This window comes from Mixophyes fleayi, chromosome 8 (genome assembly GCF_038048845.1).
Source record: "Mixophyes fleayi isolate aMixFle1 chromosome 8, aMixFle1.hap1, whole genome shotgun sequence".
NCBI classification, from domain to species: Eukaryota; Metazoa; Chordata; class Amphibia; order Anura; family Limnodynastidae; genus Mixophyes; species Mixophyes fleayi.
In genome coordinates, this window is record NC_134409.1 from 31,919,591 (window position 1) to 31,939,269 (window position 19,679).

Here is a 19,679-nt window from a genome sequence, read left to right on the forward strand (position 1 = left end):
CCCCTACAATGATTTTCTCTTGAAAGCAAACAATGATCTGTATTCAAGATTCAGTAGTTCGCAGCACTCTGGTGAATTATGAGTAACGATCCTGACACAAGGGGGTTATTGTTACCATGCTTGGACTGGATATTGAGCCGGTAGATGGACTTTGGACACATGGGCTAATCCTGCTACTCGAGCGACAGAATTATAATTTAATTTAGCACATGCGTGGCCACATCTGAGGCAATCTGGTCACTCAAGCTGATCTTCCAGATCACTTCTGGTCGTATTGCAGACTGTTGGTAGAACCGCAAGCACTGGCAAATCGCAACCATAATCCAATGGCATTTTCACCCCTTGCTAATCACCCTCTATATTTTGAGTACATCAGTGGAAACCATGGTAATTTTGGACAACACACACCGATATTGGGCCACTATTGGGTTGTTGTGGGCCACATACACTACAATATTTTGTGTGTAGGCAATTAAATCTCTTTGCAAAGTACGGATGGGAAAAGAATGAAGAATTAACAGTGATTTTAGAACGGCTTTTCTAAACTCTATGGTTTTGAAAATTTGCCCTTGTAAAGTATTTTGTACATTGTGCAAGTTTTTATTGGTCTTGTTACATGCTGAGCCATACATCCTTCGAGGTGTCAATGTAATGTGGACTTCTCCAGCTTTCCACCAATGACACAAAGATATTTCCATCCCTGGTATTTTAGGAGATGAACCACATAATCTAACCTCAGAGCTAGGGTGAAGTTTTAACTATAGAATGGAACTGAAAGAGCTTTAATGAAAAATGTCAGTTTAGCCAACCTAAAGATAACATGTAATCCAAACAGAGATTACTATTTGTCCCTTAAATAAATCGTATATGGTTTTCCATAAGAAAAAGCTAGTATAGATTTATACTAGTCACAAGAATAGATCTCCTCTATAAAACAATCCATTCAATACTTTGTAGAAAACAGATTCAAATATTTATTTGCAAAGGTCCCTTTTCAACAATATGTAAAAGTTAACAATCTGCAGCAACATTTTTTTTTAGTTCGTTACATAGTTCTCAGATAACAGCAGTTACAGTAATGGACCAGCAGAGGGCGAGCTACACAAATAAACAAAAAGTTACTAGTTCATATGCATTGTTTTACAGCAGTTTCCTTGTTGATGTTGATTGTAAAAATAATTTATATGAAATCAGATTTGAGTAAACATTTGTGTGTGTGCCAGGCTACACTTTAGAACTTATTTGGCAATCTAGTGCATGCGACACATTTTCCCATAAACTGAGCATCTTTTACAGTAAATATTCTATGATTCTGACAATTACCTTTAGATAGATAAACCTACTTTACCAAAAATGTTACTTCTTTTGAGGACGGAATACAAAAAATATAAAAAAAAAGGAGAGACTGGCTGGCAGTGCCAGATCGCCAATATTATTACAGACACAAAGGCAGGAGTAAGATTTTACTTGACAGAATACAGGTGGCACAATGCGGCTACTCATTGGCGATGAGGCTGGCATGGTTTGCAGAGTTATAATGTAGTCAAATATGTTTATGTCTCAATTTCCATCCTTTAGGAGTCACTACCAGTGAAGAACTTCAGAATAGTCTTGCTTGAGCACAATGAAATTACAGAGCAGCTTGGTCCCTAATGGACTATATGAACCTCACCAGCTTAATAAAAAAAAAAAAAAAAAAACACAGCAATTTAGAGCTGCAGCCCCCTTTCTGCCTGTTTCTACATGAGAAGTCAATGATCGGAAACCTGAGTAAACGGTGGGTCAGAGAGAATTCTTTGCTCAAGAGTTTTCAAGCTCAGCTTAGAAGGTGGGTGGGTGAGTGATACACATATACGGATGGGATATATTATCTGTAAATCGGTTATCTAGCCATTTCCAAAAACACAAAAAGAAAAATGCAATAACTAGTGCGGTTTGGCGAGGGTGTCATACACACACAGACATGAGATTAGCAAGTGAGGTCCACTGTGAGGAGCACTGCTAAACAACTTAACATGGATGGTAATGACAGGGACAGTGGTGGGAAAGACATGGGCGCGTTCAAGGTTGCACATCATCTTTACCAGATCTGTATAAGACCATATTCAAACTTCTGCCTGAGCAGTCTAATGTGGAATGACCTGGTAACAAACTGGCTGCTATAGTTAGAGAAGACTGTTTCAGGGAGCCACTTACTTTATATCCCCAACAGCCTCTGATATGTACTGCTACATCTCTCTTGAGTAACACTGTAAAGATCACACCTGCTATGTCTTAAGGCCAAGGCACACAGGCATTTTGTTGCTTTTTTTCCCCCCGGATTCATAGTACTGTAGATTTAAGTTAAGATGTTGTGTATTGTCCACCACAGAATCTACATAAAAGCCTACTTTTCAGGCACATTGAAGCCACGACATAAACACTATACATCAACATAAAAGAAACAGTGTAAATCAAAAGTTTCTGCCTTATAAATCCATATCCAATTACAGGACTGAACCAAAGGGAGCGAACAGTACCAGCTATACTTCCGAACGAGCACTGTTGCAATCAACTCAACTCAATCCGCCTCAGTCGATGATATAGCCAACTTGGACTGATGGGCCTTCCAGACAGTTTATACTGTATGGTGTGACTGATGTTAGCGACCTATGCAACATATCTGCATCAATGTGTCTTGTAGTCAAACTGCTACAATCTGACTCTTGCCCCAATACATAAAAGTCCTTCATTTGGTCTAACCTTGTGCAATTGTTGTGCCATTTTTTTTTCAGTGGCCTAAATAAATTAAATAAAAGATCACTATAGATAATTGTCCCTCATCTTTTTCATAACCTTATATTCTATTTCCTTACCCACAAAATGTACATGCTGCAGCCTAGCAATACTGAGTATGCAAGTTCACTTACAGCCATTATAAAACACATCCCTAAAATACATTACATTTATACACAGATTTATCACATCTGCTTAATGATGGGAAGGTAGAAACACACAAGGGAACTAGCCAAAGCCTGCGTGGTATCTAACCAACATCAGAAAAACTTGTTTAAAGAACCAGTCAGCAGAGTGACATGGGCTGTAGGTAGATCTAATAAAGTGGAGAGTTAATGATTTAAGGAAAAAAAAAAAAAAAAAAATCCCACTTTCGTGTATGCACAAGAGTGGATCTAAAAGGGGAGTGGGCCTAGTATTGTAGTTGGTAAACTAGGCTTTCCTCCCCAGTGCCATCTTCCACCGTGAGGGTAGGCAGTGCTGCCTAGCAACAGAAAATACGTTAGCATGAGAGCATCGCTGTGGGCACAGCTATGTCTCTCAAACGCCATCTCCCACCCTGTACGTCACCTCGTTTAACACTTCCCACTGATCTATAGTGTCATCAGTGATGATATGCAGAACACTACTTTATTATAGGTTAAATAAAAAAATCTTTCTTACATGTTTGCTTAGTTAAGTTCATTATCTTGTACAAAAATAGATTCTAGCAATGCAAATTAAGCATCTTAAAAGGCCATGGCCTTTGTCAAATAGGGAACATAAAGTTCTCAAACCTTGGCCTTGAACGTAAGCTTCCTAAAAAGAAAAAAAAAAGAAAAAATCAAAACAAAAAGATGCCGTCATGTTCTTGCAAACAAAGACAATTATTATGGTTTTGTTGGTTTTTATAGTGCACTGAAGAGCACAGGTCTTTGGTAATCTAGGTGAATGGTGCAAGGATGTTGCTAAACTCATTATTGCTATATAATGCAGCATTTGTCTCCATTGCTGTATCTGGTAAATGTGGCATGGTGTAGGTACTACTCAGTCCTACTCATGCCATGCTGGCTTCAAATAGAAATACATTCAATAAAGGTATAATGTGCAAAAGGCATTAGTACATCAGTCTGCAGAGTATTGCCTATAAACGTCAAGGTCCTGCTGGATGTGTACAACCGCTATAGTACAAGAATGCGTCTTTCTTCTATCTACACCATGATAAAGAAAAATATGAGGATCCAGGAATTAGGCAGAACTTCCATTATAAACCATATCCATGTAAGAGGCAAATGGAATGTAAGAGACAACCGAAAAAGGAGAAAGTCTTTCTGGCCATAAATCCAACACTGGCATTGGTCTACATGGGGAGTTGGCTTGCTACACAAAATGAAGGGAAGAGGATTCCTTTACAGAAGCTGTAGTCACGGACGACGGATCATTTCCATTGCTGGTTCAAAAACATTCAGTAAGAAGTTGAGGATATCGGTCAATTCAATATCACAGTAGACAGTTGTCGTTCCGTCTTCACAAGCTCACTGGTTCTACTCCTCAAGGTGACATGTCCAAGAGCGTGGCTTTAAGTAATCCAGAAACGTGGGCTGTAAAAGAAACAAATCATTAAACAGCTGTTACCCATTGCTAGATTTGGTGGCATGGAAGTACTTTTTTTTTTACAAAAACAAAGACACATGTAAATGCCTTGATCACCCTTTTTAAATAACCGTTTATTAAATGTCTCCAGTATACGTCTACCCCATTCCTAGTTCACCCTCCCATTTGGTTCAATACTCACATTGTTGAGCTTGCAGTGACTGTGAGCGTACCACTCTTGAGAGTAAAGACAGAGAATGACACCTTGACCCAAAAACAGAGACGTCCACATGATCACATTCCAAATGGGTCCTTTCCGTCGGTCATGGACAATGAAGTTGAAGATCACTGGAATTTAAAAAAGTATAAGAAATTTAACTCATGTCCTGGAATAAAGGGGACACTTTACACCATCATGACATATTTGAAGAGGTTCATTATGTTAATCCTCTAGTGAAATAGAAGGATCACAGCCCCTGTTATTTAATACTGGTACTGTGATTTATTTGTGTAATTGAAAATGACAGCGATGCCAAAACACACACATAAAATTACATTAAACCCTCTACTTCCTCCCATACTTGTCTCTCCAGACTAGACCATGCATTTCCCCTGACTCAAGTTAATACGAGATACAACTGGCACTGGCTATGCTTTATGAAGTGCAAGTGTCATCTCTGCAACTATATTTTCTACCCAATCCCCAGAGACTTCTGTACTTTTAACAACTCCAGCAATACCTATGTACAACTGCCATGTATATGACATTATCTGACAGTGCTATCACTTGATGGCACCCACCCTTTGTATTGACAGCTATTCTCTTACAAAGGAAATCTGTTTAATATAAAAGATATTAGAAGCCACAGTTCAGTTCACAGTACAAGTGTGGGTGTCTTTTTATTATTAATTTTTTATTTTATTTATAAGGCGCCACTAGGTATCCGTAGCGCCGTACAGGGACAGACAGAAATACGATACAGGGTGAGACAGCACGGTACAGTTAACAAAAAGCACAGTAACTCCGAAGCTCAAAGTACAGCTAGATGAAAGGTGAGAGCCCCCAGCGGTGAAGCTAAAGGGGCAGAAGGGCAGGAGGACCTCACGGAGGAGACAAGGAGCTGGAGAGCAGAGTTAAGGTGGTGGAGAACAGGAGGAGAGGAGGCCCTGCTCGAAGGAGCGTACAATCTAAGGGGAGGGTAGGACGGACAGAGACAAGGGTAGAAGGAGGAAAGGGGGAGAACGCAGAGAGGGAGAGGAGGGAGGCAGGAGGAGGGCAGGATAGGGAGGGCGGTAGGAGGTCGGTTAGGTGGGGGGACTGGAAGGCTTTGAGGAAGAGGTGGTTTTTTAAGGCCCGTTTGAAGCTGGACAAGTTTGGGGATGTTCTGATGGAGCGGGGGAGCTGGTTCCAGTAGAGGGGGGCAGCGCGGGATAAGTCTTGGATGCGAGCATGGGAGGAGGTAACCAGGGGGGAGGTGAGGAGACGGTCAGTAGCCGAACGCAGAGGGCGGGATGGAGCGTGGATGGAAATGAGGTTGGAGATGTAGGGAGCAGTGGAGTTGGAGAGGGCCTTGAAAGTAAGTGTGTCTTATACAGCCCAGCACAAAACGTGTTGAAAATAAGTCTTGTGACATCACTACTGTCCAAATATAAGGTTATATTTTATACATTCTCATGTCACTTGTGTATTATAGTTTCATTATATCATGATGTTTTCTGAAGGATCTGCCACCATTGAGCAGGCCTTGCTTGTTAATAACATCACCAGAATTTATGCTTAGCTGTTTATTTATTTTGACACCATAAATCAATGTTGATACTGACACTACAGTAAACATTGAATCCACTTTATAAAATTCTACATGCACACATCACAGATCTATGTATGCAAATAAATGCAGTGTTGCACCAAGGTAGTTAATGTATGCTACTTACATGGTGCATCCATCACTTCTACTGACAGCTAGATATCTCCCTCTGTTCCTTTGTCTCAAGGTATGTTGTGATTAAAGTTGTAATACTTACTGCCAAAGCCCATAAAAAGGATGAAAAGAACTGGATAGAAGAATCCAAAGCAGATCCCCAGAGCATACTCATGTACCACAGCGGAGACCATGAACACTGACAACATGGCGGCCGCTTTGAACCGCCTGCCGAAGAACTTGAGGGGAAAAAAATAAAAACCAGTTATTAATTCAGTTATTTTTTTATGAACAGAAAACACAGATGTTTATTACGCATAAAATCTGCAGAAGAATAAACAAAACAAAAAGGTGCAGATCGTAATTTACATGCAAGCATAACTACAGCTGGTTTGGTGTCTCACCCAAAGGAAGTCCCTGTAGGCATAGTAGTACAGCCAATCATGTACAACCACATTCCATGTCCGGTAATAGTTGGCAAATGATGTTGAATTCCACCAATCCTGACAATACAGACGATTAGGCATTTAGAAAAACATAATATTTCACATAAAAGAATCAGGTTGTTCAACCAGGCACAATATAAACTAAATGGTGAATTCTGTAAAAACATCTTTCCAGGAGTGAAATGCATTTTAATCACAATAGAGCGCATCACATGTGTGAGAGATATAGACAAATTGACTCCTGTGCTCAGCTTAAAAAAAAAAAACCTTGACACTTCCGCATTAGCATGAAATACGCTGCGATTTCAATAAAGGAGAAGGGGGAGCGAAATAGATGTAGGGGAGATCTGAAGGTCTCCTCTGCCAGGATTAGATCCATTTAAAATGGATCTACAAGTAACTTTTCAATGTACAGGTATAGATTACATTTAAATTGATTTATAACTGCTAGCAATAAGGTGGATGCATAGGTTTTAAAACTAATTTAAAACGGATAATTAAACATTGCAATGCATTAATGATGCTGTTTGAATGATAGATATATATATATATATATATATATATATATATATTTTTTTTTTTTTCTCTGCAGGGCTGCTATAAAAAAAAAAATTGGTATTCCTGGGTGTGATACATGCTTATATCTGCTCTAGATTGTCTGAAAGAGTTACTTATTTCCATAGGTTATAACCGTTGAGACAAAGCTATTATATGGGAGACGGGGTGGAGATCCATCTTGTTACCTTGTAGAACATCCGGTCAGCAAAGCGGAGCATCTCGGCAAAGGCATTCAGCCAACAATGCAGAAAAGCGAAGAAGGCCAGGAAGAGAATCAGAACACCTGATTATAGAGGACACAGATCAGTGACATATGGTCAAAAGCACTTCAGTACCCATCTTCATAGTACACACACACACACACACACACAACACTACAGGGGGAATAAGTACCTGGCAGGATGGAGTTGAAAACACACAGGACCATAATTCGCAAGCTGTATGTTTCCTGGCTTACGTTGTGGAACAGTGGGATACAGAGCCGGACGAAGACGTAGTAGACATAGAAGAGGCAGCCAAGCACCTGTAACACAACACAGCAGATAAAAGAATAAGGGTCATCAGCTCTGCTTTAACAGTATTTGTGGAGTCATCAGTCTCATTTATAGGCCCAGAACAGATTTTAAACCACCAGGCTGCTCGCTTATAGAGGAGTGCAATTTGCGGGTCAAACGTACATGTAAAATACGTACCTCAAAATTGCACTATTATTATTTTGAGCTGTATGTATCAAAGAACATTTTATTTTTTATAAAACCTACACTCCTCCCAACCACTACATAAAGCCAGCCCTGTTCTGATAGCACTGAGTCGCCAGGGGTGTTGGGGTAATAAAGTCAAAACGGTATTTCGATATGTAGCACAACTGGTTCCAGTGGGCCATGGATGCCAGGGAATGAAGATACATGTAGAATTACGGAAGCAGCTTGTGGCTGCCACGGCTTTCTGGGACCACGTATCTTTGCCCCAGGGATCGAGAACCTGCAAGACATAAGTCTGGCTATAGGTGTATCTAAAGATACACCAGGGGATGTGCCACACTATCATTGGACACTTGGACTTCCTCGATCCACCACCCCAGGCATAGAGAGCTGCAAGTTCTTTATCTAAAAATTAGCGGTAGCACCTAAAACACAACTTATTCTGCACAGGACAACAAACTTCATTAAAGTATTTATTAACAAAAGTTTTTTTGTTAAATAAAAAACAAAAAACTGAAATCTCATATGCTCCAAAGACATTAGGAACAGTAAAAGAAGTTCAGCCTGCAGAACATTTGAATAAAGCTGGCCACACAAGGGGCGATAACAGCAAGTTTGGCATGTTTGCTCCAAAAATGTACCACATCCAGTAATAGTTAGCAATAAGTGATTGTGCAATTAGATTTTAGCCAAGTATTATTTATTTTGGTAGTTAGCTGTAATATACAGTTGCGGAGGGAGTTTACTATTGTTCCTGCATGTAAACTTTGGCAGCATTGTTCTCTCCTCAACTGGCAGAATAGGCACAATCTGAACATGTGTATGCTGCACAATCTGTGCTCACATCACACATGAATGACTACTACAAGAGCTGTAGAAAACAAGACTTTTTTTTTTTTAAATAAACAACTAAATTGCACGATGTAGATGTGTGCAGCTATTGTTTGAATATATCTCAATTGTTACTGTATTCTTGTTGGAGGTACAAGGGTTTTTAATGTTATTTCTTAAGCAAATACTCAGCTACTCAGTATTATCACTTATTAACGGACAGTGTTGTCTGAAGCTAGCTACACAAGTGACTTGGGCAAGATACTGTATATTATAGTGACCTGGGTGCACTTCTAGAAAGAGAATAGACTTGGAAACAGAGCGCAAAAACAGTTAACTTTAAGTGTTGCTACACACGCTGACGCTCTATATTTACAGTTATTAATGGAAATAAATACAGTATATGCTTAACTAAATAGGTCTATGCTGATCTTTCACGCCACTGCCACAGGGATATGTTCTTCTAGCAGAGAAGACTTTGCATTTTTGCCATCAGTGTGGATTGGTGGATTCATACACATAGGCAGGGTCAGTGGCATCACATATGCCCAAAAGACTGCAGTCTTGGGGGTATATTTACTAAACTGCGGGTTTGAAAAAGTGGAGATGTTGCCCATAGCAACCAGATTCTAGCTGTCATTTTGTAGAATGTACTAAATGATAGCTAGAATCTGATTGGTTGCTATAGGCAACATCTCTAAATGGTGATGATGATGATGATCTCCACTTTTATAAACCCACAGTTTAGTAAATATACCCCTTAGATTTTTGTGTCAGATCCAGTTAGGACGCTGCCCTAAAATTGTGGGAGGAGCTCCAGCTGTCTAATGGAGTGGGGAGCCAATACTTGACTTTCCACTGCAGCTCTTTTAAAATGTAAAGTTAACAGTAAACAATTAATTTTACTTTATAGGTCATATTTGAAAAATTACATTTTGTTATTGGTAGCCATTTTAAAGCACACAATGATATATATTTTGCATGTCAACATAGAAAAGTTTGGAGTTACCTGAAGGAATTTGGTGGCAACATACCCCCACCGTATGGATGGATTCCTATAAAGCAAGGGAACAGCGTTTTGTTTTTTTAAACGAGAAAAAAAAAAATATTGAACAAGTGTACATGGTTTATACAGTAGCGTCAACACATGTTCAATGCGAACACACACACACACACACACACACACACACACACAAACACACAAACACACTTCAATCATAGGAACTTAGATGTAAGAGAAAACAGACTTATCCTGGAACACACTGTCAAACCTGAACCTGTCAGCTTCATGGAACAAAAATACATAAACTGCCAGTGGAAGTTTTAGACAAACAATCATAATATGCTGATAAATAGTACAAAGCTGACAAAGTAATTTACCTTGGATAGTGGTCTCTGTATATCAGGGTAGGAGCAAATAGGAAATACAGGTATTGAGTAACTTGTGGGACTGGAACAACCGCTAAAGGGAGAAAATAATGGACAATTAAAGGTTTGACGGAAGACAATATATATATGTTATGTCATAGGACTTCAAAGCCTATAAATTAGCCTCTTATTCATAACAAACTTCTGGGTAATAATAATTTGCATGGTAGCCGCAGAGACAAGGCTTTACCCACTGTGGTTCTAGAGCACGATATGCGCTTGTGCCCAGACAGAACATTCACATACAGACAGCCTGTTTGGTCTCACAGATACAATTGGAAGAGTTAGGGCTACACTTTCTAGGGAAAAGATGGAAAGAAGTCCTACTTATTCTGGAAAATAGACTTCTGGTTAATGTCATTTATAGGGCAGCCCTACAAAGTTTACAAACAATCTTACTGTATTTAGACAGCGATCAACACAAATCCACTTACTTGCCAATAGTGTAAAGTTCCAAGTACAAATGCATAGTAGCACCATATAGACCAAAAGCAAACACAATCGTTTTTACTATGCTTATAAAAATGTTTGAGTGTTAATTACTCATGAAACCACTCTCCTTATTTCACCTACAGTTTGAGTTTGTTTTAGTAACGAGATAAAATTCAAAGCAAAAAAAGAATACTAACGTGCCAAAATTATTTTATTATGCTCACTATGGTAGTTCCTTGGTGTGGATATACGGACCACTAACCAAGTCTGTAAGTTAATATCGGGATTTTGGCAGCTTGCCACTCACTTGATTTTTCCATGACAGAAGAGAAGATCCGAGGGATATTTTCTCTCACAAATGAATGTGCCTTCATCATCAGTCGAACCTGAAATGAAATTATGGAACAATAAGCAAAGGTTTTTCAATAAACGCAAAAATGTAAATACATTTATTTTTCACCTATAAAACGGTACTGTACCTGCTCCAGGATGACAATAAACCGGGATGCAGGGGGTAAACTGTACTGCAGAACTATGTAGGTTGGACAGAAACCAAGGCCAAACATTTGAAACATTAGGTAAAGGGAGCCAAAGGAAAGAGAGCGGATGGTGCGATGAGAAGAAGTCTTGTATCCCTGGGCCCACATTGAGAAGAGCACATATGGGATGATCAGTGTGCTCAGGAACATGGATAGCCACGTGGAGAACACAATAGAGAATTTACCAAAGGCGTAGACCAAAAGATCAAACTCCAAAACAAGTCTGCAAAATGAGAAATGCAAGTCATAGAAGAGCAATGGAGTACATGCAGAATTGTGCAGATGATTTGAATGATATGACAAACTATGCAACACATGAAAGATTCCTTGGACCAGATAAAACCGCCTGTAAATATTACATCTACTGTAGGAAAACACATGGCTGGAGAACACTAGGCTAAGACACAGTGTGGAACTGAACATGTCTACTGAAGAGTCTCCTGAGGAACCATGTCTGTCCTGCTCACTAGAAGACATATTCCCTAGAAGATATACAAGTAGATCTAGAAGTTAAAGTTGCAGGCAGATACAGACAATCCAATAAACATACAGAAGAAAATAATGTGAAAGTGGGCAAACCCTTTAAATGTACAAAAGTTTTCATATAGGACATATTTAAAAACAGCTCAAGTGTAAATGTAAAGGTCTGTGGAGGTTTTATAAGGCAAAAAGCATTGGGGGGGGTGGGGGTGGTTCAGATAATAGACCTTGCCCACTTTATTTAAATAATCACCTTCCCAAAAACAAAATCTCAGAACTTGATGCGGTACATAACAAGGCACACAGACACTGGGCTCACAAATCCATAAACTTCCCTGTAACCATTGGAGCATTTGTACACCGATAGGCGTTTAATACCACTAAATGGCATCTGTGCAACTGTAAAAGAGTATGTGTTATGATTCAATTTATTTCTACCATCTTTGCTGCCATTATCCATTGGTTATTACCCAAATCCACTCAGAGCAATTTGGTTGTTTTTTTTTTTTTATCAGTTTATTTATTTTTAAACTAAATCAGTAAAAGTCAACAACAGTGAAATAAGAGATTGGCATATAACACAAAGACTTCACATAGATGTTTTGGGGAGGAGGGGGGGGGGGGGGGGGCAGGCGGCTAGTTATGAAATCAAATTTATCTGTGTAATACATAAGAGTAAATCAAGGAATGTCATGCTATATATAGACAAGGTTGTTGGAATTACTAAAACTGTTTAGCTTGAGATACACAATGCCAAATATCACTAAATGACAGATCACGTAACACAAAAGGTTTAATGTTAAGGCCATGCTTACACACCTTATCTCATACTCTAGAACAGTTGGGGGTGGGGGCGGCTGCCTGTGGGGGCCTGGAATCTGCTTTGGGTTTATTTATGCTCCTCTGACACTCAGATGTGCATAGTACAATTGCACACCGAGACATGGATTCCCAGAAGCATCCCACACTTAGCAATGAATATCCTGCAGACTTCCATATAATCTCTATAGCTACATCTATATTATGAGCATCTTATGGTACAGTTCGTAGACTATGTACACTTTAACATAATTTGTTTTATTTTTCACTTTATGAAGAAACATTTCAGCCCTGTTCGTGAATATGGACAGGCAGTTGGATTGGGACATTGCCTATGACAAACACCATAATAAACTACTTTCTTAAAAGCAGCTGATAATGCTGCGGACTCCCAATAGCCATCCACACTTTCCCCACCAACAGAAGTTATAGCGCTACATTATGTGTCATGTTTCCCCAAACCTCAGACTGTAAGCTCATTTAGGCAAGACCTTCTTTACCTACGATATACGCTATTGTATGTAATTCGCTTTACAAATAACTACATTTGTAACAAGCTACCACTCAAACTTAAGAATACTCACCTTCCCTTGTCAATACAATCCACAACCAATGTGCTAAGAATGAAGAGGATGAGGAGCGCAATAAACATGTGGTAGATTGTACGGAAGTGATTGACCTCAAACAGTTCACTGTAACAGACAAACACATGATCATTACTTTTTATTGATAAACGTTACGACTTCGCACAGGGAATTGAATTCAGCTCCATCTCACACAATAATTCAAGTATTCCCAGTCCTGGTCGGTCTGGGAACATTTACATACTGCAAAATCATATGGATCGTAGCTTTTACCCTATACCGGAGGAATAATAATCAAACATATGGAAAACTAATTATTTACTATGCCTTAGAGCACTCTTACATAACTAAAATTAAACACTGAATGGATGCAACATTTAGGGGGGTATTCAATTGACGCCGTGATCGCCGAAAATGGAGCGCTCGAAAAATATTACCGTTAATACGGTAATTCCTCGCTGAAATCCAGCAAGTAAATTACCGTATTGACGGTTTTTACGCGCAGCTTACCGTATTAACGGTAATATTTTTCGAGCGCTCGATTTTCGGCGATCACGCTGTCAATTGAATACCCCCCTTAGCCTGTTATTAGGGTAAATGTAATAATAAAAAAGGTGATCTTGAAAATATTCTGCCAGCATCTCTCCAGTGTTATCGTGGGAGGGGAGAGAACAACTTGTAGTGGATAAGATGATTGGAGTTTTTCAAGCAATACAGTGTTTTTTTGGGCCTTGTTGAGATAGGGGTAGGGGATAATGATGTGAGGTGGAGAATTAGAGGCAAGCAGTAAGTGAAAATCAAGGCCACAGGTCACAGTTAGGCAATAGGCTCACAGTAGCTCATTATATTTCTCCCTCTTCCCTATTTGTCAGTGGCTACGAGGCGAGACACAAGCTCAGATAGAGGTCATTGACCTCTGTATTAGTTGCAGTACACCACATGCTAGCAGGTCAGAAGACATGGGGCAGAGTATAACAAATTCTTCCTTCTCCCCATTCGTGTTCAGTCATACACCTTGAAAAGTCAGTTATGTGCACTCAATGATCTCTATGTGAGCTTCTGTCCATCCTCCATTTAGCTGTCAAATCCCCCAAAAAAAAAAAAAATATGAATGACTGAATTCAAGGTCTGGTTCCCAGGCCCTTAGATAGAGCAAGTAGTGTAAGTGTAGTAGCATGAGGCTTCTGTCCAACTACTGCAAGAGGACTGTGATGTGAAATGCACCTCTATAGGAAACAAACTTCATACACTCAACATGCTAAGAACATGCACTTACTCTAGTAGAGAGCGTCTTGATACAAAGAGCTTCCCATGCTCAGGTGGCGGTTTCCCTGTCCTGAAATAAAACAATTTCATTCTTAGGTTACTATCAAGGTGTTAAACACAGAACTGTAAACAGAGATTAAAGTGTTTAAAGATTAGAACTCCAGTTAACCCAAAAACATATTTAAAAAGCTTAAAACCTAAAGGTTATAATAAATACAGCGTCAAACCCCTTTACAGATGCCACCCTCACTTAACACCAGGTATATTCCCTGCATCAGGCAGGCATAGACATTGCTTTAGGACCACCCACAGAGATCTCCAATATCCTTCTAAGTAGGTGGTACATTATCCTATATATAATAGAATGACATAGCGACATGTTATAATCTGGCAGTTTTTATAAAATTATTTATTCACTGGGCAAACTAGTAACAAAAGGAACAACTTTCAGCCCCCCTTGCTCCACAACAAATTTGTGTATAATTATATATATATATATATATATATATATATATATATATATATATCTCCTTAACTTGGTCAGGTTACTGTGTCTGGATTCCTGACCCTAGGTATCTGTTGAGCCCTGTAGTGTCCTAAACACACCCGCTTTTTGCGACTCAATACTGGAAGCAGCATGTTGTGTCCGAAATAAGATCAGGAAGGATTAGACAGCAATGAATCTTCAGATTTGGATTGGCCTATGGTTTAAGTATGGCTTCACAATAATAATCCTATTTACCACATCTATACACTTTGTTCATTTAATAAGAGCATATTACCCAAGCAAGCACGGTAACGTTACATATTACATAGGTTACCTTGCTTTGTGACCGTCCTTTTCATCGTTTCCAGGGTAGAAGTTTGTGGACGCAGCAGAGGTTTCGAGAGCAGTGGATTCCTCTATGAAGTTGTTTACAAATTCATTGAAGTGAATGTCCACTTCCTTCATTAATTCATTCTTCAAAAGCTATAGATGTTAGGAAGAAACAATTCACATATAATATTTCTAGGCGTCTAAAACTAAAAGCCAAGAAATATACTGAATCCAGAGACAGAGATATATAAGAATATAAAAAACAAACCACTTGTTGACTTGCAATATTTATATTTTAGTTAGATGTATAAAGTATAATAAAATCATATGTAGGGTGAAGCATTTATCAGACTATTGCTGTATACATTTTACAAACCTGTTTCTAGGGCTATTACAGTATTTGTCCCTATACTGTACTATGAACTGCTTGAACATAAGCCCACATCATTTCTCATACATGACATTCACCAATTAAATAAGCTGCACGCCGTTCAGTATAACCTCTATAATAAATTATTTTAAAAAAAATATATATATATATTGTTTTACTGTTATATAAAAACAATCTTCCATCCGTTACAGAACAGCACAGAGCATGATGGAACCTGGTAGGTTAGAGTACAACATCCTCCCCTTCAGATGAAGGAGGTAATTGCAATTTGAGAAACGCGTCGGTATTACAATATTTGATAATGTATATTTTTCAGAACGGAAGATAACTATCAATACTGTTACAATTCCTATAAATCAGTAGACTAATACAAGGATACTGCTGGAATGAGATTCTTTGGAGAGTTTTTTGTTTTTATCATTTTATTTAGGTTTAGAATCATAAGGAAACCGGTATTTAAAATCACTTGACCGCTGCAGTTGTCAGGTCAATGAATGTTCAGGACAAGCGGGGAAGGGGTAGGAAGTTTACCTCGGCTTTCCTCTTCAATTCCATCTTTTTGTGGATAACATGTTCAAAGTCCATAAAACCTGTTCGTAAGAAAGCACAAGTTAGGTCACTGTACACTGAACACAGACAAACAGTATCAATGTAAACACGCGCTTCAGAGAACAAGGTCATTTGAGAGATTCTGCACAGAGAGTTCTAGCATCGTAAACAGGAACTGAAATCTCTCATTTCTCTTTCTTTTGCAGAAAGTGGGAGAGGGAAATAAGGCGGACGGGCAGCAACACACTGATGGTAATATCAGAAAACAAAAACACTGTTCATATAGACAAGTTTATTTAGATTAAAAGGAGATGCATCTTAATCACTGTACAATGTTGTGCATTGGATTATTGATGTGGCCTTTTTTAAACAAAGATGTCCATGAATTCTTGACCATCGCAAAATGAAATATCAGACCGCAATAAACATTGCTTCCAGCGACTATTTTATCATGTAAAATACAGGTTTGGTTTCCCAAGACAACAGCTTTGTAATTTATAATCTCTATACATTCCTAGACATTGAACTGCACTTATTTTACACGGTAAGAAATCTACACACCACATCTTGTATTTATAGTATATTTGTTCAGTATAATATTCCATTAAGAACACAACTTACTGCTAGTTGTTTTCTACAATTGTAGCCTACCTACAGGGATACTTATTAAAACTATTTTTATATCAACTGTGTATGCTCAATACTAAGGGCTATCCATTGATGATCATAGAAGTAGCAAAAGAGAACACTATTTTACTCAATTGTTCAGCCTTATAGCGAGAAGCATGTCCAAGCCAATTGTTCGCAGACTTGTGAGCGCTTACTTCCACACCCTCACATCCCATTCGCCCAACATAGTAGTTAACTAGATACGAGAGACTGTAGTAGTGATGCAGTGCTGTGACTTGCACTAGGATTTGCACTAGGATTTGTAGGACTGAGATTAGTATTCGTCGTATAAGGATCCATTCTCATGTCAGCAAACTTCACAGCAAAAGAGTTTGGAAGTGGTCTAGTCTGAAAATGCAGCTGCCCAGTGCGGTAGATACCTAAAAGCTTACAGTCAGACACAGAGTGAAATCCCAGTTGCGTTCTTTGACAAACTATGCTGCGTAAGGCACTAAAACTAGAATATAAGCACACTCTGGCAAGTACGCTGCTCTGGTGACTAAAGAACTAATTCAGCACAGCCAGTCTTTTTACCAGTCTGAAAGAACAATATGTCCTTGCCTTGTCTAATAAATATAGTTTGGGGTTTTTGTGGTACAAGGTTAAATCTTAACTGTTCTGGGACACAGTGGAAGGAACACAGACATTTGTCTGTTGAAGGTCACTTATCACTGGAACACCAGGGAATGTTTACATTACATATCCATCCACAAGACACGGATACACTTATCAACGTCCAGGTCTGGAAGGTTAGAAAGAGAAGATGATATATTTACATAATCTGATCTATGTTAATACAGATGTAAGGAAGTAAAGAAACTCAGCACAGTATTGATACGCTTTTCTGCAGGTTTGTGAACAACAAGTCTTTGACCATTCACAAAGTGGAAGAAACTTAATATCTCAATTCTTTACCACTGTGTCATGTGCTGAGCCAGCAAGAAGCACTCAGTATGATCTCAGAGATTACTGAAGCATTTCATATATTTACACCACGGACCTTACAGATTTGCAGTCAGCCAGAACAAAATTACTTTTATCTTCGTCTCAGAGTTGGATCCATTGGACTGCTACTGATTGGGACTACCATTCGGGGGAATAAATAGAGAGCATAGGTGCTACTAAAACAAAATTAGCAGCACCTATTCTCAGGCAAAAGGTGTCAAGTGCTCAAATGCATAAAAAAAAATTAAAAACAACAATGCTACAACAAGAAATAACAGATTTCTTTATTTAATCTGCCCATTTCAGTGTTGAGGCTTTGTGTACTGTCTGACAGCACATGCTTGAGCCATCAGCGATAGACGCCCAGTTAAACAGCTATACGTGTATGCCAAAATATTCTGCCCACTCACCCCTATCTACACCACTTCCCTTTTTGAAGGAAGGAAGGAAGAGGAAAGGTCAAAAGGAGCAGAAGGAACCATAGAGGACCACTCAAGGGTTTCTGCTGTGTTTAAACAAACATAATGTATCCCAACCATCTTACATGCATTCATTTTATACTTCATTCAAAAAAATATTTACACCATATTAATATAGGGAACAGTCTAGATATACATCCTAAGGGAAGAAGAAGTGAAAATAGTGGTAGGGAAATAAAAGGAAAGAAGTGGAAACACCACACACTGGAGTTACAACTCTAAGTTGTAACAAAAAGCTATATACAGTAAAGAATGCAACCCACCAAAAACAAAAAAAAAAAAAAGGGGGTAAAGCAAAACTCCAAACAATTAGCCTAAGATTTTTCAATAAAATATATATGTTATTAAACTGTAAGGAGCCATTTCAAGTGGAGGTAAAAGGTAAATAAGGTTAACCCGGTGCCATCTAATTAGCACAATTTTAAACATAACCAGAGACTAATTTGTGCCGAATGCTGTTCCAACACTTATTACCTGCTGCCGCAACTTGACAGCAGAGTTAAGCAAGTGAGCTGGATCCTGCTTTCATGGTGCTGCAAACGACAGGCGTCAGCTCTCCTACACAGTAACAGGTAGTCCGCCCTCTAGTAAAGGTCTACCCGATTCATGATTCATGATTCATGTTGCACTGATATAAGATATATCCCCAGGGATAACTAAATGTTGTTATTCTTGGCTTACTTAGTGCAAACTAAACAAACATCCCCCATTTACCAAAACAGGAGGAGAAACAAAAAACAAAAAAAAAACACATAATACAATTACTTTAATGAACTCTTCCAAAGCTAAATGCTGATGTTTTGAAATGTGTACATGAAGAAAGTTCCAACATGTTCAATGAAGACATGTCAAAGAACAGCTGTCACTCTGATGCTCTTGAATGGCTAATGCAGTGACTGCAAATGCTGGTTATATACCCATTGTGTTAAGTTATATTTGTATGTTAAACATAAAATTGGCTTACTGTATAATTTAAAAACCAAAAACAAAAAACAAACAAACCTGGGAGTAAATGTATGAAAGTCCGATTTGTTCAACTCGCCGGAAATCGGCGGCTCTGCAGCTAAAATTTAAAGCGGCGATTGCTTGTAAAGGCGACATTTACCCCCAGGTTTTAATGAAAACAGCAAAAAAAAAAAAAATAATATGATATCCAGTCTTTGATTTGGATAGTGAACTTTGTAATATCAATATTGACCCCAGCTCCAAATTCGGAATACTTGCAACCAAACCCAGCACACTCTACATTGATTTTATATTGATGTGTGTTTATTAACACAGACAGAAAAACCTGTTAACCTGTCTGTTCAAATGTCTAGTGAGAGGTCTGCCAAAGGTCTATCATTCACCACTCTAATGAATAACTTGAATGAACTGAAGGTCTGAAAACATCTACAGGCACAATTCTGGTGCCTGCAGCTTGTAACGTTATTGAGCCTGTGTAAAAAATATAAATTACTTTATTCGTACATAGTA

General features: G+C 38.7%; 1 protein-coding gene across 2 annotated transcripts in view; it reads right to left on the minus strand.

The window, feature by feature from the left end:
- Nucleotides 1–950: 950 nt before the first annotated feature.
- The window catches only part of SOAT1 (sterol O-acyltransferase 1), a 30,519-nt gene continuing 11,790 nt past the window's right edge, over nucleotides 951–19,679 (minus strand). For both annotated transcript variants that reach the window (XM_075182309.1, XM_075182308.1), the window contains exons 3-16: nucleotides 16,093–16,151; nucleotides 15,175–15,323; nucleotides 14,364–14,423; nucleotides 13,088–13,195; nucleotides 11,145–11,427; nucleotides 10,973–11,051; nucleotides 10,186–10,267; nucleotides 9,815–9,860; nucleotides 7,667–7,796; nucleotides 7,459–7,556; nucleotides 6,674–6,772; nucleotides 6,373–6,508; nucleotides 4,550–4,695; nucleotides 951–4,355 (exon numbers count right to left, since the gene is read on the minus strand). In XM_075182309.1, coding sequence (XP_075038410.1) covers nucleotides 4,299–4,355; nucleotides 4,550–4,695; nucleotides 6,373–6,508; nucleotides 6,674–6,772; nucleotides 7,459–7,556; nucleotides 7,667–7,796; nucleotides 9,815–9,860; nucleotides 10,186–10,267; nucleotides 10,973–11,051; nucleotides 11,145–11,427; nucleotides 13,088–13,195; nucleotides 14,364–14,423; nucleotides 15,175–15,323; nucleotides 16,093–16,151 — 1,532 coding nt within the window. In that variant the 3' untranslated portion in view covers nucleotides 951–4,298. The remainder of the gene's footprint in view (nucleotides 4,356–4,549; nucleotides 4,696–6,372; nucleotides 6,509–6,673; nucleotides 6,773–7,458; nucleotides 7,557–7,666; nucleotides 7,797–9,814; nucleotides 9,861–10,185; nucleotides 10,268–10,972; nucleotides 11,052–11,144; nucleotides 11,428–13,087; nucleotides 13,196–14,363; nucleotides 14,424–15,174; nucleotides 15,324–16,092; nucleotides 16,152–19,679) is intronic.